At 42.0% G+C, this 18,043-nt stretch overlaps 1 protein-coding gene across 2 annotated transcripts; it reads left to right on the forward strand.

Moving 5' to 3' along the window:
- The first annotated feature begins 12,606 nt into the window (after positions 1 to 12,606).
- Positions 12,607 to 17,794, forward strand: LOC103188752 (GTPase IMAP family member GIMD1). Of its 2 annotated transcripts, none has more exons than XM_007908841.2 (3): positions 12,607 to 12,630; positions 13,621 to 14,051; positions 16,756 to 17,794. In XM_007908841.2, the coding sequence occupies exons 2-3, from the start codon at positions 13,665 to 13,667 to the stop codon at positions 17,011 to 17,013; spliced, it is 645 nt and encodes a 214-aa protein (XP_007907032.1). In that variant the 5' UTR covers positions 12,607 to 12,630; positions 13,621 to 13,664; the 3' UTR covers positions 17,014 to 17,794. The 2 variants fall into 2 exon arrangements, with proteins under 2 accessions (XP_007907032.1, XP_007907031.1); XM_007908840.2 differs by lacking the exon at positions 12,607 to 12,630 and adding an exon at positions 13,184 to 13,259.
- Positions 17,795 to 18,043: the final 249 nt, after the last annotated feature.

The following is an 18,043-nucleotide window of genomic DNA, read 5'->3' on the forward strand; positions in this document are numbered from 1 at the left end:
CAAGGGCCGGTCCCTGCAAGGGCCGGTCCCTGCAAGGCCGGTCCCTGCAAGGGCCGGTCCCTGCAAGGGCCGGTCCCTGCAAGGGCGGCCCTGCAGGGCCGGTCCCTGCAGGGCCGTCCCTGCAAGGCGTCCCTGCAAGGCCGTCCCTGCAAGCCGGTCCCCCCGTCCCTCGGCCGGTCCCGCAAGGGCCGTCCCTGCAAGGGCCGGTCCCTGCAAGGGCCGGTCCCTGCAAGGGCCGGTCCCTGCAAGGGCCGGTCCCTGCAAGGGCCGGTCCCTGCAAGGGCCGGTCCCTGCAAGGGCCGGTCCCTGCAAGGGCCGGTCCCTGCAAGGGCCGGTCCCTGCAAGGGGCCGGTCCCTGCAAGGGCCGGTCCCTGCGGGGGGAAGGGCGGTCCCTGCAAGGGCCGGTCCCTGCAAGGGCCGGTCCCTGCAAGGGCCGGTCCCTGCAAGGGCCCGCAAGGGCCGGTCCCTGCAAGGCCGGTCCCTGCAAGGGGGGTCCCTGCAAGGGCCGGTCCCTGCAAGGGCCGGTCCCTGCAAGGGCCGGTCCCTGCAAGGGCCGGTCAAGGGTTATTTAACTGTGGAATCTTTTATTCATCCCCTTTGCTCTTAGTTGCATTTAACTTTGCCCTATTTAAATATCTCCCACTCCTGCTTATTTTTTTTGTTTGTCACTTTCTCCACCTACTTTAGATAACCTAAGTCTCCATTCCATCCATTGAAATTTGCTTTCTTCTAGCCCACCACCTCTTCTTCTTTCTCTATTCTCACTATGAACCAAATAGGTTATGCCCACGATTCCACAAATGTTCTCCTACCTTTACATTGCCAGACTCTGCTAGCCTGTCATCCCTATGTTTGCCCGGCTCCACTGGCTCCCCATTCCCCAGCGGACCTTGTTTTGATGTTCAAATCTCCCCCACAATCTTGCTTCACCTTACTTCTGTGACGTCCTTCATCCACACTGTCTGGACTGCTCACTTCACTCAGCTAACACCGGCCTGCTTCATGACCCCTGCCCTATCCTCCCCACCATTGGTCGGCCATCCTGGATTCCCTCCGACTCTCCCCCTCCCTTATCTTGTCCAAGTCAGTCTCAAAATATACCTCGTTGACCGCACGTTCGGTTATGTTTCTTCTCCCTACCCTCAGCTCCCACCCCAGCTTGGGTGCTCACCCAGCACTGTGAAGCAGTGAACATATCCTCTTGATGTCAAATCCTTTGGGTTTAATTTCCAGGTAAGGACAAAACCTTAGGCATGTTTCCTTACTTGACGCACCTCTGTTCACCTAGAATATGTAGGAACCCGGCTGTCAGTCTAATTGCGGATTGCTTTCCGGGGGGTAATAATCCTTCCCACCCAAAACAAATTTGGTCACTGAATCCACGACTGTTTGTGGCACACAGCTGTGCTCAATTGGCTGTCGCTTTTTTGCCCACAAAATACACAGTCAATTAATTTTACAATATATTCTGTGATGCACTTTGAGACACTGAACGACATGATAAGGCGCTATATCAAATGCAAGGACTAATATTATTATTAAAGATGCTATATAAATGTAAGTTGTATTATATCTATGGTATCTTCCTTAATTGCCTGGTTCACTAACCAGAAGCAGATTTAGTGTTGCATCCCCTGGTTGGAGTTCTGATACGTTCAATAAGGAAACAGTCCTGGAAATGTTCTATAAACACTACCTCATTTTGACCACAAATATTTTCCTTGTTCCAGTCAACCTGGGGACTGTTAAAATTTTCCTTGAATGCAACCCTTTTATTATTGTAAATCTCTCTAATCTCTGCAAATCTCATCCCTTATTTCGTTCCCACTATTCAGTCGTCTACAATCTACTCTCAATTTGGCTACATTACAGTTTATGCACATTATGCTGCTTGGATGGATATCTATTGTACAAGGGGACCCAACATAATGATCCACAAGAGGTTTCATCATGTGCATATTGTAGCCTAGGGTCTACACACTGGATAAGTACCATGTTGAATGGAAGTCCAGCGTGAGCGCTTTCCTGTATGATAGTTTACATGTGTTTTAAGATTAGTTTCAGATATTTTTTTTAAAATTGGGTTTATTAAATGCATCATGTGCACACAAGACCATTCAGATCATGGTATATCTTACGTATAAAATAATGGATACCTGGGAGTGATTACAAGCACTAATCTAATCAAGGGATTTAAATGTTGTCTCATAAACTGCAAGAGGAAAGTTTATAAGTATCATTTGAACCCGGAGATTAGATCACACTCCTACAATCTTACATAGGGTTTGTGCTCTGTTTTTGATCTGTTTTTCTCTACTGACACCAGCTGTTTGTGTAAGCAGTGGCCAGCGCTGGCATCATCATGTCCTTCATATGAGATGCCCTTTGCACAGAGGATGTCATTATTGGAGACTTGTCAAGAAATACCCTGTAACTAATTCCCATGAAATTCTAAATCTATTCCGTAAGAAAATTCTACCTAATCTTTGGGTGGCTCTGTCTTTGTATATTAGTTATCTTGGCCAGGAGGACAGATTTTCTTTACAGAATAAACCACTGGGAAGAGGGGGGAGAAATCAACAAATATTATAGCTTGCTGGGTTTGAAAGAAAGTACTGTTGCTCTAACAATATATTTTTCTGTAAAATACAAATAGTACTATCATTTGGTATAGCGCCTTTCACTTCAGGAGGATGTCTCAAACTGCTTGTAATAATAGAATAATCCTTGCATTTGATATAGCGCCTTATCATGTCTTCGAGACGTCTCAAAGGCCTTCACAGAATTTACTGACTGTAAATTTTGTGGGTTTCACAGGATTTACTGTAAAAGATACTGACTGTATGTTTTTATAGGCAAAAGCAACAGCCAAGTTGTGCACATCAAATTTCCACGAATATCCACAAAATGAATGACCAATTGTATTTTGGGGATTGTTGGCCAGGACACCGGGAGATACTTTTCAAATAGTACTGTACCATGGGATCTTTAACGTCCACCTAAACAGGCAGACATGGCCTTGATTTAACGTCTAAACTGAAGGGCGGCACCACAAACTATGTAGCACCTCCCCAGCATTGAAAAATTCCAGGTAGCGCTTTCCAGAAGCTGCCACCCAAAGCCTTAGAGTTTCATCAGCTATCTAACGGATATCTGCCTCTAAAGTGGGGCATTCTTTTGTAATGTGTAAATAATATGCATATATAACTGTCTAATATTATTTAAGGGAAATAGGGAAGCCTGCCCCCTTAAATGGGTTCTGTAAGATTCCAAGTTGCGGAAGCTGCTTGCAGCTCAGAGTTAGCAAGCAGCCTGCACGCGTTGCAGCAATGTATAGGTCCCAGGGCTGCTTGATTGACAGTCAGCTAACAAGCATTACCAAGTAGCCTGCAAATAACAAGTGGGCACTAGTGCGGGTAAAAACCCTCGCAATTGCATCATACGCCTCTATAAAGCAATGCTCGACACTCCTCATGGTCGCTAACTAATGGTCATCATCTGGTATGTACTGACGTGTACAGGACTACTGTACAGTCAGAGCTAGTTTCATGTTCCTTTACTAATGTGGTATTGTGCTGCCAGTTGTTATAGTTATTTGTGATTGTTATATTTGCGCCCATTGTTGCATATCTTCCATGGTTGTGTTCCTTATATGCAAGGTAGCCTAAGGTTGCTAGTTTTTAATAAAAAGCTGTTGTTTCCACCGAATGTTTCCTCGAGTCTCTGTAGTATTCTCGACAAGAAAAGGAGTTAGCACTTCGGAGGGTAGTTGTCAACATCGGAGGTCAACTAGTGCGAGCAATTAATATAGTGCCTTATTGAAACTTATCAAAATGTTTCACAAAACTATCTCAAAGTGTAGCGATTGTATTTGTAGGCAAATTTGTGATGTTCTGCGACTATATAAGACGATGGAACAATTGTTAACCCCAGTGCCTTGGGGTTAACTGGGAATACCTGTCTGTGTGTGACTCTGACTTAGTTGAGTCACCTTTGAAATAGGATCGCATACCGACAGGGTTAAAAGAGAAGCAGAGGCCACTTAGTAAGAAAGCATTAATAAAATGTGCACATACTTCAAGGGGTGAGAACCATCACAGGAGGACCTTTACAGGACAGTCATGATCTTAGTCACGATTTGCCATGAGAGAGGTAATTTTTAATAGAAGGTGTAGAGTTCAGGGACCCTCTCAAGCAATGGACCCATAGGATAACCTATTCCAGGAATTTTCCCCCACTCAAATATTAAACTTACTGTATACATGATGGCAAAACACAGCCTTCTGTGTTAGTAAAGCATACAAGAAATGAGGATTACAAATTACATCTTCAATAGTGAGCTGTAACTCCATGTGGCTGTGCATATTTGAGAATTTGAATATATCTGATTTCGTACTCATACTGATCAATAAAGGTTCCTGTTCATTGCATGATATCACACTGTATAAAACAGATCAGGTTTTCTTAGGATTTATGTCCAGAACTGTGAAACATAACTGCACTGCATTGCATTGGAGTGTGTCACCGAAAGGCAGATTGGATACTAAGATCAAAGAGGATCAGGAAGTCACAGATGTGATTTTTAGATCAGCCCATATAAATAATATCAGGACACAGTCCACTTAGGCCAACCTGCTACAGAATCAACAACATATGTAGCAGTCAATGATTGTCTTATGAGGAATCTCAATTATTAACTGTCCCCTGGATACTTGGACCAAATACAACACATTCAAAAATCCTTAGGAAATTAGTAAGGAAATTGGGGAGCCTCCGGTTAATATTTTAGGAGCTCCAAAAGCGCAGGGACTTGTTCTGAAGGCTGGATGAAATAATACTGGAGCAGGGCAGTTCATTGGGGATGGCGGAGACGCTGGCAACTGATCCATGTGTGGAGGATCACCCTCTGCTATGTTTATATTTGGGACGCTCTCCCGACGTGAAAGGTGCTATACACATGTAAGCTTGTTGCTGTTGTCGTTATAGTGGAGACAGGCAGTGTGCAACATGGAATACCACTTGAATTCAAAATGCTTGAGTGAGAGGGCTGAATAGAGGTGGGTGGATGGATTGAGGAAAGAGCTCAAGGAATATAAATGACAGGACACACAGACGCCATGTAGGAGAAGTGAATGAAGTGAAATTAATTTAGTTGCCCTTCCAAACACATGGTGTTAAGGAAATCTTTAATTACAAGCTACAATTTTCCATTTCACAACATCTGGACAATAAGCTTTCTTCCACAACATCTGGCCAATAACCTTCCTTCCCTGAAACCTCTAAAAACGACAAATAACAATAAACAAACAAAAAGACTGATATGATATGAATCAGTGGCTTATAGGCCAGTTAGTCTAATGCCTGGTCTTAGTCTGCTGATTATAACAGTGCATTCTGTACGAATTATACTTCTCATTCACAATTTTTCTCACGGATGCTAAGGAGAGTTCATGAATTATACAGAGCTCTGCTAATCATCCAAAAACTTTAAAAGACTATTTCTGAATGGACATCACCTCAATTTGTACCACCTAAATTTGCATATCTCAAGTTGGTCAATGCCAATGCCTGTCAATTGAGCTCCAGTACAAACCCTTTACAAATGCACCAAATTTCACACTAGATTTAGTCTGATCAGTTTGCAGCAATGCAGTCGGGTTTTCAGTTTGCCACAAAAAAAAATACAATGTGAACTTGTTTTAACATAAAGCAAAATAAGCGAGTTAATTCCAATACATATGATATTTCTATCTTGAGCTTGGTTAATTAGAGAATCATTTAAACTGCAGCACAAAAGGAGGCCGTTTGGCCTATTAAGATTGTTCTTGTGCCAGCTCTCCAACTGGAACTAAAATGTCTAATCCCAATTCCCTGCTCTCTCCCCATACTATTTTGCTGTGCACAAATTGGCCATCACGTTCACATACAGATGCACAGTCACTACACTTTACAGCAAATCCTGTGAAGAAGCTTTGAGGTGTATTGACAATGTGATAAGGCACTATAAGGCATGTGGAGTCCTGTAGCTCAGTGGTTAGAGTACTCGCCTTGCAAGCGAGACACCTGGGTTCAATTCCAGGCAGGGCGAAACCTTGGGCAAGTTTCCTTACTCCATACGCCTAATAATAATCCCTCCAAAACAAAACAATAATAAATTGGTCATTTTCAATCCACGACTGTTTGTTGGACACTGCTGTGTGCAATTGGCTGCCACGTTTCGCCCACAAATATACGGTCAATTCACTTTACAGTCTATTCTGTGAAGCGCTTTGAGACGTCGAAAAGACCGTGAAAAGCGCTATATCAAATGCAAGGATTATTATATTGACCATTGTGAAATTACCATTCCCTTTTCACTTTATCTTGGCACCATATGAATCAATCTGTCAATATTTGCCTGCTCAAGTGGATGTTAAAGATCCCAGGGCACAACTCAACAAGAGAACGGAGTTTTTCACAGTATCCAGCCAACAATCCTGAATAAAATTGGTCACTCGCTCCATGGTTGTTTGTGGGATATTGATGTGCACAAACTGGCTGCCGTCCCACAAAATACAGTCAATCCACTTTACAGTATATCCGGTGAAGTGCTTTGAGATGGTTCCATGATGCAAAGGCAAGGATTATTATTATTGTATGGTTCCATCAACACAATACAAATTACATTTGTACTGCACCTTTCATGTCGGGAGGACATCCTAAGCCAAACTTTTATGCTATGGTCTTTTATCTTTCTCAGAATGCATTGTGATTGCATTGGTTCAGTATAAATGGCTCTTTCTTTAACTTATTAATTTTCTGTGACATTTGTATCCCACAATAACAGCCTCTGGCAACAATCTTCAGGAGCTCCTGCAAATAAAACACTCCCCCATTAATTCACTGAAACGTCAGCCTGGTCTATGATATGAGACCTGACCCCACCAGTTTTTGATTCAAAGATAACAGTGCTCCCAATTGTGCCTTGTGGGTGGTGCATACTCTTATAATCTTTTACTTGTTGCAAAAGAATCCATGATCTTGACTTAGATGCCCTTTTATACTCTAAAAGTGTCTCAGAATATTTTAACCTTTAAGTTAAACCGAAGCAGCTGTTGAGAAAGTAATATTCTACTGATCAGGCTCACAGGCACGTTAGAAGGAATTTACCTTTTGATGAATTATTACTTTTAAATAAATACTTTTTAAGTATCAGAAAGCTAAATTTGCTAGTATAATAATTTAAAAAGTTAATTTAGGGGCAAATATTTATAGTCTAATAATAATAATCCTTGCATTTGATAAAATGCCTTATCACATCTTCGAGAAGTCTCAAAGAGATTGACGGAATATGCTGTAAAATGAATTGACTGTGTATTTTGTGGGCGAAGCGCATCACCTAATTGCGTACAGCAGTGTCCCACAAATAGTCGTGGATTGAGTGACCAAATTATTATTAAGGTTTTTAAGAGATTATTACCTCCGAAAAAGCGATCCGCCAATCGTTTAACAACCAAGTTCCTACTTTCTGCTAGGTAAACAGGGGCTTGAAGAGTAAGGAAACTCATCTAACGGTTCGCCCTGCTGGGAATGGAACCCAGGTCCTCTCGCTTGCAAGACGAGTGCTCTAATAAATACGCTACAGGACTCCACAAATCCAGGCAATGAAAACAACAGAAAAGAAACAATTACGAATACAGACTTCTAAACTTAGTTTCGAAGGTTTTGTAATTCTTTGCACTCATACAAGCTGTGTTGGAACTCTACGTATTCTAGATGTCTGTTAAATACTCCAGCAGTGCAATGAATTGATTTAGACATCTTAAAATAGATGTTTAACAAAGCAGAGAAAGTATTTCTTTAATGTAAGACCAAGAAAATTGTGCTTATACAAAACAATTGCCACAACAATGATCTTTGTAAAATTGAATCCTCGAAAGAAGGATTAATCAAGCAGCCCATCCAAACCTTAACTTATCTCTTTCAGATGCTGATCAATCTGCTATGCATTTCCAGCACTTCCTGTTTTCACTTTAAATAATCGCCACATAAAGTGAATTACAGGTTAGGTTTCCTTTCATAGGGTGAGAAAATGTAGAAGAATGGTTTTATCTACCATTCTCTTTTCTCACTGCAACTACTTCACCACCAATTGGTCTGTTGGGGGAAGGCTTTGCGTAACTCTCTGTTACTCAGTAACTCTACTAATATGTGCTCTCAAAAGAAGACCATGATCTAGAGCTGGCCCCTCTCTCAAGTGAAACAATTGTCTTCAAAAATGAAGCCTTCACCTTGCCTAACAATACAACCGATCAATAATTAATAGAATTTAGCCCCAGCCTTCAATAACTCACTCTCTTTTAGTAAGTGTTAAGTACAACAAAAGCAACTTGCGTTTGTAATAATGTGGGGAAGCATTTTGGAGCACTTAATAGTGTCAGAGTTTGATAGCGAGCCGGGGGGAAAGGCAAGTGATACGGTTGAAAGGAAAGGCTTCAGACGTAATCTATATTGTTTTAATGGCACAAGAAGAAACCACTTGAAACAGAAATAAATTTGACAGAGGCATATTTAAATGATGAGTTTAGGAGAGCGAAACAATAGATTAACCCTAATCAATGCCTTGGGACATCCTCCCAACGTGAAAGGCGCTATACAAATGTAATGTTGTTGTTGTTGTAGATTAACACAACAGACTTTGTAATCATCTTACATATACAAACAGCTTTAAAGGTAGGTATGTCAATAGGTAGATAAGTTTTATTGATCAGCCAAGTGATTGATACATGCGGAAACCCATCACCATGTTTAAGAGCATCCAAACTAGATAGAGTTCTACATATGTATGCCACGCATGGAAATTTCCTTGTGTCTGAAGGAAGAGAGACAATACAGCAGATTGAAAACACCCAACTATAAAACACGTTTAATAGCTTCCACAGACAAATTGGGATGTTTTTTCTCCAAACATCTATCAGATTGGCCAGATAATTTCATCCCCTCTGAAGCCATGTTGGGTGTCACTTTGTGAATTATTTCCATGTCAATATTTCATGTTTTGTTTCTGTTAATTGTTTCCATTGGATTTCCAATTATTGACACCAGACTTAGTAGGTCTGTTGTTGTCAGATACAGCTTTGCCATCTTTCTTTAATTTGAGAACCACATTTTGTTTGTTTTTAGTTGGTTGGAACTTCCCCAGTGTTCAACATCTGTCAAACGATCAGTATTGCATCATAAATTTCTTTTCTCATCTCTCTAAGCCCCCCATTTCAGGAATGTATTATGTGTCAGCCCTTCGAGTCTCTCCAGAACCTCTGCCTTGCTAATTCCAAAGTTCTTAGAGCTGAAATAAAACATGTTGTATATTGTTAATGCCCTCTCTGGTAAAATACATCAAGAAGTAATCACCTTTGTTTTCCTTTTTTCAGCCCATTATGTTTTAATTTCCTCCCCCTCCTCTCTTGTTGTGAGAATTTTCTACGCTATGGAGTCCCATAGTGTAGTGGTTGGCGCGCTCGCCTTGCAAGTGAGAGGACTCGTTTCCGATTCCCAGGCAGGACAAAACCTTAAGCAAGTTTCCTTACTCCACATATCTCTGTTTACCTCTGTAAGTAGGAATCCGATTGATAGGTGAATCACTTTCTAGGGGTAATAATTCCCCCCCACCCACCAAATGTTTTTTAAAAACATTGTCCACTCACTCCATGACAGCTTGTGGGACATTGCTGTGTGCAAGTGGCTGCCATGTTTCGCCCATAACTACAGTCAATTCTGTCCATTTTGGTGTCGAAGGCACCAGAGAGGTCAAGGAGGATGAAGAGGCAAACGGAGCCCTTGTCGCAGATGGACAGAATGTCATTTGGCACTTTGACCAAAGTGTGCTTTGGGCAGCATGGAAACCCAATTGGAGGGTGAAGGGAGTGGCAGGAGAGGAAGGAGCAAAGCTAGGAAGCAACGATTCATTCCAAGACCTTGGAAAGTAAAAGGAAGTTGGAGATGTTTGAGAGCAGGGATAGTCCAGGGACGGTTTTTTAAGGATAGGAGCGATGACGGCCGTTTTTAACGATGCAACAATGGTGTCAGTGGACAGGGAGAGGTTTATGATGTCTATGAGTAGAGGGGCAAGGAGGTGGAGGTGAAAGGTAAGGAGAGGGGTAGGGATGGGGTCGAAGGAGCAGATAATCAGTTTCATGCAGGTTATAGTGATGGTGAGTGAGGAGTGAGACACAGGTTTGAAGGTGTGGAGGGAAGGATGGATAGGTACCAGGGTGTGAGGTCAAATTAGTGAGGGGGTAGTAGATGGAAGGGCAGAGGCAGCTGAGTGGATCCCCCCGACTTTGGTTTCGAGGAAGTCCAGCATCACCTCACAGTTGGCACTGGAGAGAGGATGGGCAAAGCATGAAAGGGTGGGCAGAGAAGCTGGTTGGTGATGGAGAAGAGGGTTGTCCTTGGCCTCCAAGATTGTCTTAGAGTAGAATGATGATTTAGCAGAGGCCAGAGCAGAGTGGTAAGGTTTGATAAGTTCCAGCCAGATCTGCCAATGGACCGTTAAGTTGGATTTGAGCCAGGTGCGTTCAGCGGCACACACCTGTGCTTTAAGGTGGCTGGTGTACCAGGGTGACTTTCGTGAGTAGGAGACAGTTCAGGAAGTGAGGGGAGTAAGGCATCGAGAGTGGTGGATAGAGAGTTGTGGAGGAGAGTGACCGACAGAAGGAAGCCCAGAGGGGGCGCAGTGCAGATGACCCCAAGGCAGCAGAGAGGGGACATTTTTTTCCAGGTGTGGTAAGAGATGGAGGTGAGTTGGGTGGCGGTGGGGAGAGGAATTGAGGAGTTAAGGGAGATAAAGTGATAGTCTGAGATGGCTTTGAAGGGTGATGGTGAAATCAGAGACGATGAGGGCCCGAGTGATCACCAGGTTGAGGGGGTGACTGCAGACGAGGATGGTGGAGTGGATGTGGAAGGAGAGGTTGATGTAGGAGAGGAGGGAGGAGACGTCAGCAGAGGTAGAGCAGGAGAGGATGAAGTGAAGGCTGAAGTCACCAAGGATGAGGAGGCGTTCGGAGCAGAGGAAAGATAGGAATGTGGAGATGATGTGGAGAAAGGTGGGGGAGGGCTTGGGGAGGGAGAGTGATAGATAACGAGAAATTTGAGGGAAACCTTGGAGGGGTGTTAAAGGATAAGGGGATAGGTCGAGCGGGGACAGGGGGATGAGAGCCACACCGCCACCATGGCAGTTAGATCGTGGGATATATGGAAGGTGTAGTTGGGTGGTGTTGCCTCTGTTGGCCATTGGCGGGAGAGCCTTCAGCCACTCTGCCCCCAATCTCTGGAATTCCATCCCCCAATCACTCTGCCTCACCCCTTCCTTAGCCTCCTTCAAGTCCTGCCTCGACCCTCCTCTTCGACCATGCCATCTGCCACACCCCTTCCCCTCCCCTCCCTTCTCCCTGCCTGACCCCAGCTCGGGTTTGAAAGGCGCTATACGAATGTAATCGTGTTGTTCTTGTCAGGAGCAAGGTGACCTAGGTTTCAATATTATTAACTGTGGAAGAGCAAAGGGTATCCATGAACAAACTCACAGGTACAAAAAGTTACCAAAAAAACTAATGACCTTTATCTCAAGGGGTCTGGAATATAAAGGAGAGGAAATGATGCTTCATTTGTAAACGAGCCTCGGTCAGACTGCATCTGGAGTACTGCAACAACAACAAGATTACATTTGTCGGGAGGACGGCCCAAGGCACTGGACATGTACAGCATTTCAGACCAGAGCAGGGGTCGGGGGGGAGAAGGGACGGGAGGGGAAGGGGGGTGGCTGATGGCATGGTGGAGCAGGCTGGAGCCGGTTGAGCGGAGGGAGCGGGTGGGTTGATAGGGGTTTAGGAGATCGCAGAGGTAGGGTGAGGCGAGGTTATGGAGGGTTTTGTAGGTGAGGACCACGATCTTGAACTGGATCTTCTGAAGGATAGGGAGCCAATGGAGTCGGGCGAGAATGGGGGAGATGGGCTCATGGAGTTTAGTGCGGGAGAGGACACATTCAGTCTTGACCACTGCACCTCAGGAAGGATATAATAATAAATAATAATTCTTGCATTTGATATGGTGCCTTATCACGTCATTGAGATGTCTCAAAGTGCTTCACAGAATATACTGCAAAGTGAATTAACTGTATATTTTGTGGGCGAAACACAGCAGCCAATTGCACACAGCACAGCAGTGTCCCACAAACCGACGTGGATTGAGTGACCACATTTTTTAAAATATATATATATATTAGCTCTGGAGGGGGTGCAGTGCAGATTCACCAGCATGATACCAGGGCTTAAAGTGTTAAATTTGGGGTACAGATCAGCCATGATCTTATAGAATGGCAGAACAGGGTTGAGGGGCTAAATGACCTTCTCCCGTTTCTATGTTTCTGATGATTCCACCAAAGAAACACACAGAAAGTCTCATTCTATGACTTGGCAATAACCAGATGACACCAAGGGGCACGTGGGCTATTCTAGTGAACAATTAACAGTCAGCAAACATTTAGTGCCAACAATGCTATGGTACAAATGAATACGTTTCAAAGTACAGCCAAACAAAGGAAGTGTGGACGATTTTATGTAGATCACAATTATGTGGCGCTTCTAAAGTATTGAGGTAAGTTTGCAGTAAAAGACAAAACAGCAAATCCAACATTGGATTTCAGTCACACAGAAAAACAGAATGTATGTTTAGAAATACATAAAATATAAAGAGATAAGAGACAATCATAAGAAATAAAAAAGTAGAGGGCTATGTAGATGGCACAAGGCCATTGTTCTCAATGAACAAGGCCATTATTCATCAATTGTATTCAACTTGAAAAACAAAATGTACATTTAGAAAAACAGAGAATAGAAAAAGATGAGACATTTACAAAATAGTAGAGGGACATGTCGACTGAACAGTAAGATGCAGACTGAGAACGAAGAGAGAAGGAAAGAGTAAAGAATTGGCAGGCAGAGGTAAAAACTGAGAGACAAAGAGACAGGCTGCATAGAGACTTAAACAAAAAGTAGAGAGCTGGATGGAAGAGTCAATTCCTAAAAGTGATGATAGATTTCAACTTCAAGTGTTCAAGAATGTGAAGAGACATCAGTCTTAATTGAGGGAAATTGATCACTCTAATGATGCCTTCAAATCCCAAGGACACAAGTGAAAAAGTCAGGAGCAAGGAACACCGGCAAACTCTTTTCTGGAATAATTTAAGAGGCAGAGGAGGAATTGCACGGTGAGAAGGCACCAAGGTAGGGTTATCAATCAAATGGGATAGGCTTGGGTGTTCTCCTGTTCCTAAAAAGATGTGGTTTTGTTCTGATGAATGATTTGTTTCCAACTGCTTTGCTCTCCATCTCTCTCTGCCTTGTTATAACAATAATAATCCTTGCATTTTCTTTCTTGTTGGTAGCATGTCTGAATGTGCTTCACAGGATGCAATGTAAAATGTAGTAACCGTGTATTTGTAGGCAAACGCAGCAATCAATTTGCCCACAGATACCCGGCTGACCAAACAAAAATAATGGGAATTACATGGAAGTAGATATTTATAAGAAGTCATAAATCAAGTTAACAAGAATATTAAATGCCTATTTCCTGCTTTATCTTTAGACTAAATAGTATTTCTCACAGAGGTGCACATTGCTATCAAATACATGATGACCGATCAAGAGGAGACATTCCTGAACATTCTACTGCTGGGAAGTATTCAGAGTGGTAAAAGTGCAACTGGAAACTGTCTGCTTGGAATGTATGATTTTAATAGCAAGCTCTCCTTCAACTCAGTGACAGAAGACTGCAGGAACTGTGCAACCTGGGTAGACAATATAATGCGTCGCAATGGTAAGAACCTCAGGCTGCAAGTGAATGTTCTGGACACGCCAGGATATCCACACCCAAAACTCAGCAATGAGCTTGTAAAAGATTCTATTCGGAAGGGTTTGAGACAACATTTCAAGGATGGTCTTCATTTTGCCTTAATTGTGTTGAGAGCGGACATCCCAGTCTGTGAAGATGACAATCAAATTATGCATCTGGTGAAGGTAAATAAATATTTTATAAAATGGCAGGGAAGCGGGCCGGGGGTGGGATGGTAGGTGGAAGTTTCCTAAATTCTGAGTGTGAAAGGGAAGCTTGTAGATGGATAGAATTTTCCCATGTGAAAGGCAAGATATTGTAAAGCTGAAAAGATTCAGGCGAGTTAAACTAATTTTGCCAGAACGATTGGTGCATATACAAGCTTAAAAAGATGTATTGATTTGTCAATCAATTTTAAAACGTACTTTACGAAATAAATCTACTTTGAAGAATTGTTATTGATTAAAATAATAATCCTTGCATTTTATATAGGGCCTTTCATAAGATCTGCTTCAAAGTGAGTGATTGTGCATTTGTAGGTGAACGGGGCAACCCAATTGCGCACAGCAATGTTCCACAAACAGCCAAGTTGAATGAATGCTAGGATTGGCCATCATCAAAACAAATGGTTGCTCAAACAGGTGAAAGTCAGTTCTCGGCTAGCTCATAAGGTGAAAGTTAGTGAGAGACATCACATTTGGCAGGGGGGTGGGAGAGACAAGTATTAATTTATCCTACTATATGATTTATCCTACTATAACTGCTATTCCATCAATCAATTTAAAAGATTTAGCAACAGATGCAGAACAAATTCCAGCCCATATCATTCGGCTCTTCTTGTTGGACCTGCATTGTATTGAATAGATTGGGCTCATTTCTGCTTCCAGCCTGTGGGCACATGAATGTGTTAAACTTTCATATAAAGTCCAAAGTTGCCTGTCAGACAGCTGGTGTTACAATGGTAGAGGTGTACATTAGGACCCCAAACAGTGGGATTGTGTGGTTTTCTGTTTGCATAGACAGCTACTAATTTTTAAAGGAATGGAGTCAAAAATCAAATTCTTTGAAATTATTGAAGGACTTATACCTATCAAAGACAAAGAGACATTAAATAAGTTCAAAAATGATGCCCACTTCAAATTTATAACTACATTTTTTGATCTGAAGTTATCAAGGCAACATATCAAAATACTGCCATATTACTTACAGCGAAAAAAAGCATGATGGTATTGCTTAACAAGAAACTCTTCGATCTTTGCCTATTTCAATTGTGGCTATGTGTTCTAAAATACCAGAGCACTGTATCATACATTGACGATTTCAAAGATCAACAGCTGCTTGGACAGTCTTCTCTGGTAGCGGTGCCTTGGGGCAAAAAAAATCTGAAAAGAAATCTCCGAGTCCAGATAGGCAGCTGAAAGAGATTAATGTCAACTGTTATCTACTTCTGTGACTAGACAGTAATGATATGTTAGGTTATCCACTCTTGTGACCAGACAGTAATGCTATCCACTTTGTGAACTATTATGCAAAAGCTTCAAGAAAAATCCAAAAAGCTGGTTTTGCTTAAAATGAGCTTATTGTGTTAACCCTTGGACTGGGAGCAGTTAGAGAATTGGGCTCTCTTTCGCGGTCATTTAGTTTTGAGACTTCAGGTCACGTACGTCTCCGTAACGATTTTGCTAATATAGGAACGCATTAACCAAGGCAACTACGATAAGATTACAACAACAAGTTGCATTTATATAGCCCTGGGCAGCATCTCGGATTGCTTAACAGTGGGGGAGCCCGACTTCGAGCCGGGGGAGGGAGATGGCCGTAAGCAAGGTCGAAGAGGAAGGTCTTCAGTTGTGATCTAAAAGAGGGGAAGGAGGGTGCAAGGCGGAGGGATTGGGGGAGAGAGTTCAAGCTTCAGGGTGTAGTGGCTGAAATTGCAGCCACTGATGGTGGAGAGGAGGGGAAGAAGGACAGGGAGGAGGCCACAGCCAGCCGAGCGGAGGCACCGGGTAGTGGGAGTGGGGAGAGAGGTCAGAAAGATTTATATAGTTTAAAAATAGTGTATATAACATTTTGAAAACTTTACATCTTTATTCTTTTTCATTATTTCTCTTGCTTTTCTGCAGTTTTAACTTGAATTATTTCTTCCTTAAGCCATCTGTTTTAGTGCTTATGTTGTGTTAAGTTTAAAATCTTTCCTTTTTTCTGCATCTGCATCCTGGGGGCAGATTCCAGACCCCTTAAAATATTGTTCTTAGTTTCGGGTTATAAACCAGTTCCAAGCTATTAAGCCGTTAGTTCCAAGGGATGCCAAAGTTTTATGTTTTTTCCAGGCTTATGTTTGCAAACGGCCCAATTATATAAATCATTGTATACCAAAGGGAATCAGACAATTGAAATGTTAGCATGTTGAAAGTAATCGGTCCGTTCCTAGTCAGAGATTGGTGCTGAAAAGTGAACTAAAACTCAGGCTTAGTTTTCACAATTGAATGATCTGCTCACAATCAGCATTTATCAATATAAAATGTATATCAATAAGAGCGGGGAATTAGGACTAAAGTATAAAGTGGAGTAGTTGCCACCATTGATGGACCAAATGTCTTTGTGTGACAGTTTTCACAATTTGTCTTAGCTTATACATGAATACTACCATGGTGTGAGGCCAGTGTCAGGTAAACTTTGGAACCAGTATGTCAGTGCTTTCGAGAAAGAAGAAAAAGAGAGATAATTTTGAATGTGGAGGGGGTGAGCGGGGAGAAAGAGTAGAAAGTGGAGCCTTTAGGCTGGATCATGATGAATGTGATTTGGTTTAGTGCAACATTAAATGTACATTTGTTCACAATTTAAACAATTCTATGTTGAATGCTTTTAACAATATTTATGTTGCTCCAGGATATTCTTGGATCCTCATGGAATACATTTACTGCACTGGTCTTCACCCAGAGAGATACAGTAGAGAAAGCTGGTTATGATGGAGAAGAATATTTGCTAACTGCTACCGAGCCATTAAAACAGCTTCTGAGATCAGTACACAATAGATACCACTTTGTCAATAATTGCGCAGACTTTCTCAGAGATGAGCAAGGCCCACTTTTGGCTAAAATAATGACATTTTTTAGACAAAATCATTACAAAGTGCTACAGTTTTAATTGAATGCATCAAGAACGGACAGCAGCAGAAGTTCAACTGGGTCACAAACTGCCTAATTTATACAGATTTACATTCAATCACTTATTTCTTTATTTTAAAAAAATGGTTGTTCAGTCTTCAGCTTTTTTTATTGAATAATCTAATGGTGAAATACACATTAAGTTTATATGCACAGAATTAATAAGCTGAATGATCGAATGCTATTTCACCTGTGAAATTTGAATTGAAAGTAATTGAGGGAGATGTTACTGTACTTTCCCTCACGGGAACCATTACATCATTGCTTTAATCTCCTACAGCTTAAAGGTATAAGATTTAAGGTATCCAATTCTGAGTAGCAGTACCTTAGTCTGGTTCTGAAGTCTGTGGAAACTGTTCATTTCATGTCTTTCATACGATGAATCAGTTTCACGAGCTTTCAAAAATCATTAAGTGGCACACAGGATTAATTGGAACTCAAGAGAAGAAAGAACTTAGTATGATCACACCAAAAATCTCCAAATGCTTTAATGTTGAATGTCAAGTGTGTTGCCTGCTTTTGTAGGCTAACATAGCACGCAGCTTTTGCACGCAGCAAGGACCCACAGGTGGCCATAAGATCACTAATTTATCTGGAGGATTCTTGGCCAGGATTGCTGCAAACATCTTTTGTCAACAGCACAAATCTGACTGCTTACCCAGCAGCAACAAGTTCTGCTCCAGCTCAATGGAGGACAGATTATTTGGTTGAATTGAGCATTTTTAACATAATAATAATCCTTGCATTTGATATAGCGCTTTTCACGTCTTCTAGACATCTCAAAGCGTTTCACGGAATACACTGTAAAGTGACTTGACTGTATACTTGTGGGCGAAATGTGGTAGCCAATTCCGTACAGCAGTGTCCCACAAATAGAGTGAACACTAAAAATGATTGCTTTCCATTATATGATGTACAAAATATTCAATGATTAAACCACAAATGAAAACTTTATTGCTCATATAAGTTTTATGGCTGAGCCTTTGCAAATTATTTTCCATATCAGTACA

The sequence above is a fragment of the Callorhinchus milii genome, unplaced genomic scaffold, assembly GCF_018977255.1.
Source record: "Callorhinchus milii isolate IMCB2004 unplaced genomic scaffold, IMCB_Cmil_1.0 Scaffold43, whole genome shotgun sequence".
NCBI classification, from domain to species: Eukaryota; Metazoa; Chordata; class Chondrichthyes; order Chimaeriformes; family Callorhinchidae; genus Callorhinchus; species Callorhinchus milii.